The 12,169-nt window shown below is 37.1% G+C and overlaps 1 protein-coding gene across 2 annotated transcripts in view; it reads left to right on the top strand.

Moving 5' to 3' along the window:
- Positions 1 to 12,169, top strand: part of NFE2 (nuclear factor, erythroid 2) — a 79,340-nt gene that overhangs the window by 46,894 nt on the left and 20,277 nt on the right. For both annotated transcript variants that reach the window (XM_053705009.1, XM_053705008.1), the window contains exon 2: positions 7,363 to 7,558. In XM_053705009.1, the coding sequence (XP_053560984.1) occupies positions 7,430 to 7,558 (129 nt within the window). In that variant the 5' untranslated portion in view covers positions 7,363 to 7,429. The remainder of the gene's footprint in view (positions 1 to 7,362; positions 7,559 to 12,169) is intronic.

A 12,169-nucleotide genomic window follows, 5' to 3' on the forward strand; every position in this document is an offset into this window, starting at 1 on the left:
GGAAACAGATTCCTTGGGGGAAGGATTAGGTTTTTGTTCCTTATTTTGATGAAAGGAACAAAAACAATTAGAAGCCTTAGATTTTCCCTTATCCTGAGGCAAAAAAACTCCCTTCCCCCCAGTAACAGTTGAAATAATAGAATCCAACTGAGAACCAAATAAATTATTACCTTGGAAAGAAAGAGATAGTAATCTAGACTTAGATGTCATATCAGCATTCCAAGATTTAAGCCACAAAGCTCTTCTAGCTAAAATAGCTAAAGACATGGATCTAACATCAATTTTGATAATATAAAAAATAGCATCACAAATAAAATGATTAGCATGTTGCAGTAAACGAACAATGCTATGTACGTCAGTATCCAATTCTTGTTGCGCTAAATTCTCCAAATAAAAAGTTGAAGCAGCTGCAACATCAGCCAAAGAAATTGCAGGCCTAAGAAGATGACCTGAATATAAATAGGCTTTCCTTAGCTAAGATTCAAGCTTCCTATCTAAAGGATCTTTAACGGAAGTACTATCTTCCATAGGAATAGTGGTTCGTTTAGCAAGAGTAGAAATAGCCCCATCAACTTTGGGGATCTTTTCCCAAAACTCTATTGAAATTGCTGGTAAAGGATACAATTTTTTAAACCTTGCAGAAGGATTAAAAGGAGTACCCAGCTTAATCCATTCCTTAGAAATCATATCAGAAATAGCATCAGGAATAGGAAAAACCTCTGGAGTAACCACAGGAGGTTTAAAAACAGAATTTAAACGTTTACTGGTTTTAATATCAAGAGGACTAGCTTCCTCAATATCCAAAGTAATTAACACTTCTTTTAACAAAGAACGCATATACTCCATTTTAAATAAATAAGTAGATTTGTCAGTGTCAATATCTGAGGTAGGATCTTCTGAATCAGATAGATCCTCATCAGAGGTGGATAATTCATTATTTTGTCGGTCATTTGAAATTTCATCAACTTTATGAGAAATTTTAAAAGACCTTTTAAGCTTATTAGAAGGTGGAAATGCAGACAAAGCCTTCTGAATAGAATCAGTAACAAATTCTTTAAAATTCATTGGTATATCATGTACATTAGAAGTTGAAGATACTGCAACCGGCAATGTACTATTACTGATGGACAAACTATCTGCATGTATAAGTATATCATGACAACTAATACAAATGACATTAGGAGATATAATCTCCACAATTTTACAACAAATGCACTTGGCTTTGGTAGAACCAATGTCAGGCAGCAAAGCCCTCTGACATAGAAAAAGGCAAGAGTCAAAAAGCAATGGGGCAATAATTAATGAAAAAAGTTTGGCGCCAAGTATGACGCACAACGCAACTGAAATTTTTTTTGCCGCCGCCCAAGTCCGGAAATGACACTTGCGTCACTAATGACGCAACCCTGTGTGAACCTCTGCGTCAATTACGACGCCGGAAATGACAAACTTGCATCAACGGACTTGCCTTTCGTGCCAAAAAATTCTCACGCCAAGAATGACGCAATAAAGTGTAGCAATTTGAAACAAAGTAGTCAATTGAAAAAAAGACTAAACCCCAGGTAAGAAAAATATTTCTTAATATTAACTTTCCCCAAATATGAAACTGACAGTCTGCAAAAGGAAATACATGAACCTGACTCATGGCAAATATAAGTACAATACATATATTTAGAACTTTATATAAATGCATAAAGTGCCAAACCATAGCTGAGGTGTTTTAAGTAATAAAAACATACTTACCAAAAGACACCCATCCACATATAGCAGATTAGCCAAACCAGTACTGAAACAGTTATCAGTAGAGGTAATGGTATATGAGAGTATATCGTCGATCTGAAAAGGGAGGTAGGAGATGAATCTCTACGAACGATAACAAAGAACCTATGAAAAAGACCCCCATTAGGAAAATCATTGCATTCAATAGGTGATACTCTCTACGTCCCTCTGACATTCGCTGTACTCTGAGAGGAATCGAGCTTCAAAATACTGAGAAGCGCATGTCAACGTAGAAATCTTAGCACAAACTTACTTCACCACCTCCATAGGAGGCAAAGTTTGTAAAACTGAATTGTGGGTGTGGTGAGGGGTGTATTTATAGGCATTTTGAGGTTTGGGAAACTTTGCCCCTCCTGGTAGGATTGTATATCCCATACGTCACTAGCTCATGGACTCTTGCCAATTACATTAAAGAAAACAAGACTGAAGTTACAACTAGATGGAACCTCAAGTAAGAAAAAAAAAATTATACTAAATTTCTCCCAAAAATAATTTTCCATGCTGAAACTGTTAGACTGCAAAGGGAAATAAACATATACCTGACTCATGGCAAATATATGCAATATATATTTAAAAACGTTAACAATATAAAGTGCCAAACATAGCTGAGAGTGTCTTAAAAAAAATATATACTTACCTGAAGACACCCATCCACATATAGCAGACAGCCAAACCAGTACTGAAAAATATCAGCAGAGGTAATGGTATAGGAGTATAACGTCGATCTGAAAAGGGAGGCAGGTGATGAATCCCTGTGACCGATAACAGAGAGCATTTGAATAGATTTCCCATGGGTGAAACCATAAAATCAATAGGCAATACTCTCTTCACGAGTTCACGTCCCTCTGACAAGCACTGTACTCTGAGAGGAGTTGGGCTTCAAAATGCTTAGAAGCGCCTATCATAGAAGATATCAAGCACAACTTGTTTCATCCACCTCCATAGGAGGCAAAGTTTGTAAAACTAAGTTGTGAGTGAGGTGTATTTATAGGCATTTTGAGGTTTGGGAAACTTTGCCCCCTCCTGGTGGGAATGTATATCCCATACGTCACTCTTTCATGTAAGTGGCAAGAGTACATGAGCTAAAGGAAGATATCCTGAGCACTCAGAGCGAAAAAGTAAAAAATAAGTTTATTAGAATAAAATTAAAAGCGGCATAGACATGCAGAGGTCAAGGAAAAAGCTATCCTGACGCGTTTTGCGCCCCTAGTGGCGCCTAATCATAGGATCCCGAATTCAGTGGATTGGTTCCCATCGCCCACCTGATGCACTGCACTGTCTACTGGGGCTGGTAGTTTTTACAGAAAGGTTTGTCATTGTCGAGTGCTCCGCTCTCAGTTGCAGCTACTGCTTATGACCAATCAGCAGCTAGCTCGCACTAATGTAGGATATGTGTGTATTTGTTTTCAACAAGGAATACTAAGAGAACAATTCACTTCTGAAAATAGAAGTGAATTTTAAAGTGTCTTAAACTTGCATGCTCTATCTGAATCTTGCAAGTTTAATTTTGACTTTCCTATCCCTTTAAAGGGACAGTAAAGTCAAAATAAAATTTGATTGGACTGAGCATGGAGTTTTAAGCAACTTTTCATTCCACTTCTATTATAAATTTGCTTTACTATTTTGGTATCCTTTGTGTAAAATTGCATGTTCTGTCTGAATCATGAAAGTTTAATTTTGACTTTAATGTCCCTTTAAATAGAATTCCATCATCCTTGATGTTTGTGTGTCATTTTAATTTACTGACACAACTGTGAGCATATCTGTTCCCTGGTTCATTACCTTTAGTGTTATTTATTTATAAAGTGCAGGGGCAGAACTACCATTGATGAAGCAAGTACAGTGGTACTGGGGCCCAAGTGCTGGGGGGCCCATAGCAACCAGTCTATACATAGATAATTACCACATAGGCACATTCCCTTATATAAATACTTACCAGCATTATACAGTGCAGAGTGGTCATTATCTGTGTATAAATACTCACCAGCATTATGCAGTGCAGAGTGGTCATTGTCTGTGTATAAATACTCACCAGCATTATACAGTGCAGTGGTCATTATCTGTATAAATACTCACCAGCATTATACAGTGAAGAGTGGTCATTGTCTGTGTATAAATACTCACCAGCATTATACAATGCAGAGTGGTCATTATCTGTGTATAAATACTCACCAGCATTATACAGTGCAGAGTGGTCATTATCTGTGTATAAATACTCACCAGCATTATACAGTGCAGAGTGGTCATTGTCTGTGTATAAATACTCACCAGCATTATACAGTGCAGAGTGGTCATTGTCTGTGTATAAATACTCACCAGCATTATACAGTGCAAAGTGGTCATTATCTGTGTATAAATACTCACCAGCATTATACAGTGCAGAGTGGTCATTGTCTGTGTATAAATACTCACCAGCATTATACAGTGCAAAGTGGTCATTATCTGTGTATAAATACTCACCAGCATTATACAGTGCAGAGTGGTCATTATCTGTGTACAGCTACTCATCATCATTATACTGTGCAGTATACTCATCAGTGTATAAATACATAATTATACAGGGAAGTGTGTCCTCTATTAGTGTATAGATAGTCCATCATTATATAAACACCTATATATACACACATTAGTAAAAAGGTTATGACTCACTGAAGGCTCAGATGATGAAAGTATTTTTTTAATAAGGTATGTACATTGTTTTCTTTAGAAAATGCTATTGCACACTTAATAGACTACAGTATAGTTTAAAAATATATTTTATATGCACTGGGAAACAAAATAATTAGTGTGACTCACTTTATTGCCATATTCGCTTTAGTGTGGTGGTCTGGAACTGAACATGCATTATATTCGAGGTACACCTGTATATTCTATAGTATTAAGTAGATGAACAAGGGGGCACACAACATTATTTTCCTTAGTGATACAATGCAGATATGGTAACAATGCAAACTGATAGAGGAAGCTGTTAGGGGAAGAGGGTCCTGCATCAGAGAGCTTATTATCTAGAGACATGGAGGCCTATTTAACAACGGTCTTGCGGACCTGATCCGACAGTGTGGATCAGGTCCGCAAGACTTCTCTGAATGTCTTGCCCCCTGCAGACTCGCGGCCAATGGACCGCCAGCAGGGAGGTGTCAATCAACCCGATCGTACTCGATCGGGTTGAATTGTGGCAATTCCTGCTCAGAGCAGGCGGACAGGGCTATGGAGCAGCGGTCTTCATACGGAGCAGCGAGCTTCATATGGAGCTTGATAAATGGGCCTCTTAGAGGTGAATGAGACGTATGGTCTAGGGCAGGGTTCTTCCAACCACAGGTCAGGACCCATTACTGGGTCGCAACACTTTGTTTATTGGGTCTAGGCTTGTGTGTGTGTTGTAGGAGAGTGTGTGTGGGGTGTGTGTTGTATGAGAGCGTGTGTGATGTGTTTTTGTGTGCGCGTGTTGTATGAGAGTGTGTGTTATATGAGAGAGTGTGTGTGTCTGTGTTATTACATTTTTACAGCACTTTCAAGTTTAACTACAATCAGGAATTGCCACTTTGCCAAACATTGTAGCTATTTTGTTGTATATTACTTCAGAAATTTTTAGACCAAACCTAAAAATAGGGCCACAAAGGTATGTGGTATGATGGCACTGTGTCTTGGGAAAAAAAGGTTTGAAGAACCCTGGTGTAGGGGTTATATACACATGGAGTATGGTTTGTAGCTGCAAACAGCAGCGAGAAGAAATTGTGAAAGTGTCATTTGGTGGATTTAAGGAAGGTAGGATGTGAGCTTCACTGAACATTTGAGTTTTCAAAGAGCATTTAAAACTTGAAAAAGAAAGAGACAGCCTGGCAGAATAAGGTTGCACGGCATAGTTTTTAATGTGAGAAGTATTTGAAATGGGAGAGGGAGCAGGTGATGATAGATTAGAATATATGCAGTGCAGACAATTGGTAGATTCAGTAGTGTTTTGGAAAGTATCTGCAAATCAATGTTTAGTGTGTCTTTATTGAGAACTTTGTGGATTTGGGTAATAATTTTGAATTGCTAGCATATGGGGACTTTCTGTAGGGGATGGCAGAGAGCCGCAGATAATGTTGACCAGCAAATAAAATGAATGAATTTGGATTTGTGAAGGGAAATATGGTATTAGGGAGGGGAAAGCAGGTTTTGGGAAAGGTAATTTAGAAGTAGGTTGTAGTAGTCAAGTCAAAATAAGATGAATCAGTGATTGAATATTGTATTAGTTCTGGGTCAGAAATGGGCAAATACTACAAATATAACAAAGATTAGAACAATAGTGGTTGGAAATGATTAGTGAAGAAGGAAGCATGGTCAAATGTGATTCCAAGAAAGTGGTCTTGTGATGATTAGAGAATTTTCCACTACAAGTGAGATGTGTGATTTAGGAAATAATATGGAAGAGGTTAACTAGAACCTCAAAGAGAAATTGCAAAGAGGTAGACAGTGAAATGATTGTGTAAGGATGGAATGATGCCTGTGAACAGACATAGATTTGGGTGCCATCCCCATTGAGATGGGCCTAGAACCTAAAATAACAAAATATTTATTGACAGAGGGCAGAGTAACGAGTGACGGGTTAACTGTTGCACATGAGCAAAAAGAGGTTTATTGCGGCACTTTGCATGGGAAGTAGTGCGTTTATTATGAGTTGAAAGTAAATGTGTTCGCTCGAGCACAATTTAATATAATGCGTGTCGAGATATCTCAACTTCAGAGCTCTGGTTAACTGTTACACTCGACTAAAAAGTTGAACAAAAAACATTAAAAATACATTTATAAGTACAGTTATACTCATAACAATACTATCAAAAAAAAATTATTTTAAAAAAATTGCAATAAAAAGTTATAAGGACTCAAAGATATGAGGTCTCAGGTGTTAGAAAAAAAAGGCAGACAAAGGGCTGTAACAGAGATACATACATATACATGTCTAAATATGTATATGTATGTATATATACATGTTTATATGTGTGTACATATGTATTTATATGTGTATATATGTATTCGCAGACATATATATACACACATAAACAAATAAATACATTTGAGCACACAAAGACATATGTAAAAGTGCATTAGAGCCCTTTGCAGTCAAGAGATAAAAAAAAATGTAGAAGCATATTAATGCAATATTAATATTTAATAATGTGTTTAACTTTGTATTTACTGTTAATTTATATTTCAGTTTTCTTCACGTGTTCTTAATATGTTCTAAGAGCATACATTGAAAAGTCTCATAAAATTGTATCAAGTTATTTACTTTGTTCTCTTGACATCCTTTGTTGGAAAGCTTACCTAGGTATGCTTAGGAGCAGCAATGCACTACTGAGAGCTAGCTGAAGATTAGTGGCTACATGTATGTGTTCAGCTAGGTCCCAGTAGTGCAGTGCTTTTAAATGTATTAGTAAAATACAGTTATAATGAAATCAGTTAAAAGAAGTGTTCAAGAGATATATTCTATTTATGTTTAAAAATGAACAACCTCAAACATTTCAATTCTAAAATATGAATAGTTTTATAGTGTATCCAAAAACAAGACTTATAAAAACATATATATGTTTATATATTTGTCAGGTCATATAGATCTAAAGAATTTGGGATCATTGTGGTCCAAAACCTGGGAGCGTGAAACAACAGGATCATGCCCCCATGCCTTTCACCTGGAATCAATACTTATAATACACTGGTGCCCACCTTAAAGGGAGAACAGTTTGTCCAAGGGGACATGGATCTCACATGGCAAGAAATTCTTTCTATCAATGAACTTCAGGTTAGTTGACTACTCAGAGAATATATTGAGGATATTGCCATGTCAGTGTATGTACTCTCTCTCTCTCTCTCGAAAAAGTATGTGACTTGAATAAATTGAGTAAATGTAATCTAATTCAACTAAGTCACCACCATATACAGTCTGTCTACACAAATAACACAAACAATGAGCAATGATATGTTTTCATGTCTTTATTGAACATACTGTGTAAACTGTGAAGTCATGAGTAAAATATATATATATATATATATATATATATATATATATATATATATATATATATATATATATATATATATATATATATATATATACAGGGAGTGCAGAATTATTAGGCAAGTTGTATTTTTGAGGATTAATTTTATTATTGAACAACAACCATGTTCTCAATGAACCCAAAAAAATCATTAATATCAAAGCTGAATAGTTTTGGAAGTAGTTCTTAGTTTGTTTTTAGTTATAGCTATTTTAGGGGGATATCTGTGTGTGCAGGTGACTATTACTGTGCATAATTATTAGGCAACTTAACAAAAAACAAATATATACCCATTTCAATTATTTATTTTTACCAGTGAAACCAATATAACATCTCAACATTCACAAATATACATTTCTGACATTCAAAAACAAAACAAAAACAAATCAGTGACCAATATAGCCACCTTTCTTTGCAAGGACACTCAAAAGCCTGCCATCCATGGATTCTGTCAGTGTTTTGATCTGTTCACCATCAACATTGCGTGCAGCAGCAACCACAGCCTCCCAGACACTGTTCAGAGAGGTGTACTGTTTTCCCTCCTTGTAAATCTCACATTTGATGATGGACCACAGGTTCTCAATGGGGTTCAGATCAGGTGAACAAGGAGGCCATGTCATTAGATTTTCTTCTTTTATACCCTTTCTTGCCAGCCACGCTGTGGAGTACTTGGACGCGTGTGATGGAGCATTGTCCTGCATGAAAATCATGTTTTTCTTGAAGGATGCAGACTTCTTCCTGTACCACTGCTTGAAGAAGGTGTCTTCCAGAAACTGGCAGTAGGACTGGGAGTTGAGCTTGACTCCATCCTCAACCCGAAAAGGCCCCACAAGCTCATCTTTGATGATACCAGCCCAAACCAGTACTCCACCTCCACCTTGCTGGCGTCTGAGTCGGACTGGAGCTCTCTGCCCTTTACCAATCCAGCCACGGGCCCATCCATCTGGCCCATCAAGACTCACTCTCATTTCATCAGTCCATAAAACCTTAGAAAAATCAGTCTTGAGATATTTCTTGGCCCAGTCTTGACGTTTCAGCTTGTGTGTCTTGTTCAGTGGTGATCGTCTTTCAGCCTTTCTTACCTTGGCCATGTCTCTAAGTATTGCACACCTTGTGCTTTTGGGCACTCCAGTGATGTTGCAGCTCTGAAATATGGCCAAACTGGTGGCAAGTGGCATCTTGGCAGCTGCACGCTTGACTTTTCTCAGTTCATGGGCAGTTATTTTGCGCCTTGGTTTTTTCCACACGCTTCTTGCGACCCTGTTGACTATTTTGAATGAAATGATTGATTGTTCGATGATCACGCTTCAGAAGCTTTGCAATTTAAGAGTGCTGCATCCCTCTGCAAGATATTTCACTATTTTTTACTTTTCTGAGCCTGTCAAGTCCTTCTTTTGACCCATTTTGCCAAAGGAAAGGAAGTTGCCTAATAATTATGCACACCTGATATAGGGTGTTGATGTCATTAGACCACACCCCTTCTCATTACAGAGATGCACATCACCTAATCTGCTTAATTGGTAGTAGGCTTTCGAGCCTATACAGCTTGGAGTAAGACAACATGCATAAAGAGGATGATGTGGTCAAAATACTCATTTGCCTAATAATTCTGCACACAGTGTATATATATATATATATATATCCTCCGTGTGTGTCTGCCCTCCCAATGCTGTGTAGTCATCAACCAGGGTGCAAAGTCAAACAAGTATACAGTCTATATCCAATAAAGGACTGCACTCACTGGATTTAGTTTCAGAAACCTTCAAATCTTTATTGTGGTAACGTTTCGGGGTTCGCAGACCCCTTCCTCAGACCAGAGGAAGGGGTCTGCGAACCCCGAAACGTTACCACAATAAAGATTTGAAGGTTTCTGAAACTAAATCCAGTGAGTGCAGTCCTTTATTGGATATAGACTATATATATATATATATATATATATATATATATATATATATATATATACACACACATACACACACACACACACAAAAGGGTAATTAAACAATAAAGACACACAATTGCAAAACAAATTATTATACAAAAAAAAGGGATCAAATATGTACAGAAATCCTAAATTTACAGTTTAAAATAAAATCTGTGGGACTTCCCAATAATCCATTTAGGTGGTATTCCTTGATGTTACAGTATAATGAAGTTAGTCTGGATTACAATCACTCACTATTTTATACACAACCCAGGTCACCTGGGGGTAATAACATAATACTCACCTTACATTGATTATGTTTGCTATTTGGATAGCAGATATTTGGCCTAGGGAAACAGATCAATGCCCTGGTATGCCCAATGGCATATCATTTTTCATGACTATAATAGAAACCCATGGAAACTAAACACCCTACATCTCATTTTAAGTATTTGCCATTTTCCAGGTAGCTTCTTGGCACTTATTCTTACCCAGGTGTGTTTGGACTATTTTCATCAGCATCTAAAATATGTCCCCATGGATACCAAAGATGTTTTCTGGGAATATTTATGGGCGTAATTTATATTACTAAATATTGTAGATAGTGAGTTTTGGCTTTCAGCAGGGAGAATCACAACTAACATAAAAATGTGCTATTTGTGAATTTCAGAGACAGGGGGGCCAAGGCTTAGCTTTGAAGCCAGATACATCACTTTGATAAAGCTGATCAAAAGTTACACCATTTGGTTATATTCTGAGTTAAATTAAAGTTGTATTAACCCCTTTAAAGATTGTAGGAAAATATCATGCACTTTGCCTGACACCATATATTCTGAATTCACATGAAGTTGGTTGCATTACCTCTTACAAGGTAATAGAAACAATCATGCCTTTGCATGACAATATGAAGAACATAGGAATTTGAAGTATTCCTGACACACCTTCGGCTTTAGTGCAGTTGGTCCAGCGCAGCTACGAGTTAGCGCGCAAGCGATAAAATGAAAAGACTTTCTGTAGCGTGCCCCATAGAAGTCTATGGGGAAAGGGCGTTAGCGAGGTCACAATATCCGAACTGCACAAGTTAACTTTTTACTTTCAACTTGCAATACCAGTGCTAACATGGGAGAGAGCGATATGGATTTACCTTGTGCACAATTAGCGCTTAAGAGTAATACAAATGTATCGCTCCACTTGTAATCTTGGCCAATGTGTGGAGGAAAAAAAAATCACAGCACACCAAGATGAAAATCTCATCCCAACTCAAAAGTATGGTGAAAAAACAAAGATTTACTATTATCACCGAAAAAATTAATAGCCACATTTACCAAGACATTTTGCAGGAGGCTTGAAGGACTTCTGACAACTGAAGCCCAACAGAAGTTGGATGATGCAACAGGACAACAACCCAAAGCACAGGAGTAATTCAACAGAATGAATTCAGCAGAAGAAAATACTCCATATGTATCCAAGAAGCTGTGCACTCCTCAATTGTTTTAAATCAGACACTTTATTCCATCATATTAAAACACGTTTCCACTCATGGAGAAGTAAAATCGGACTTGTTTCACGATTGAGGAATGATAAGTGATAGATTTATCACTAAGCACTCTTGAAGAGTAAAATGCGTAAAATTTTTCCTCTTCGTGTATGGGAACATGTTTTAATATCATGGAATATAGTGACTGCTTTTAAAATACTTCAAGGAGTGCACCGTTTCTTGGATACATATCTCTCCATTCTCGCACTTAACTATCTTTCTCGACTCCCTCCTCTCTTCATTCTCTCTTTTTAACCTCTTTCTTCTCTCTCAGGCCATTTCTTCTCTTTACACTCTTTCTTTCCCCTCTCTCATATCTTTTTCCTCTTTTTTTTCCTCCATTCTCTCTTAACTCTACCTTCTTCTCTACTTTCACTTTTTCTTTGCAATCTCTCTTACTCTGCCCCATTTACCCTCTCAGAAGTAACAGTCTAATCACTAATAAGGTCCCTACAGCCCTAGAGGAATATCCTTTCACTTTCATAGCTATATAATATCCCTTTAGATGATAGTTTTAGCACATAGCCCAAAATGTGTGTTTGTCAGTGCTTCAATAGAAATGTACATTCTGCAAATACTTACAACGTGCCACCAGACTTCAGACTCAACATTCACTAATACCAAAGTAAATAGGGGGCGCCCTAGGTCAAATGTAAAAAGGTATTTGAAATCTCCTTATACTAATGACAACAAATCAAAACAAAACAAATATAAAAATATATATATATATATATATATATATATATATATGTTTAAATGGCAAAGAAAGTCCCATATATTATATAGGGTTAGTTCCAAAAGCCAGCGAATCAAATAGAACTGTCCAGTTCCAGGCTGCTATCTGTGAGGGGATTGAGGTCAGTATCCCAAAATCAGTGATCTGTAAAAGTTGAA

Source organism: Bombina bombina, chromosome 3, assembly GCF_027579735.1.
Source record: "Bombina bombina isolate aBomBom1 chromosome 3, aBomBom1.pri, whole genome shotgun sequence".
NCBI classification, from domain to species: domain Eukaryota; kingdom Metazoa; phylum Chordata; class Amphibia; order Anura; family Bombinatoridae; genus Bombina; species Bombina bombina.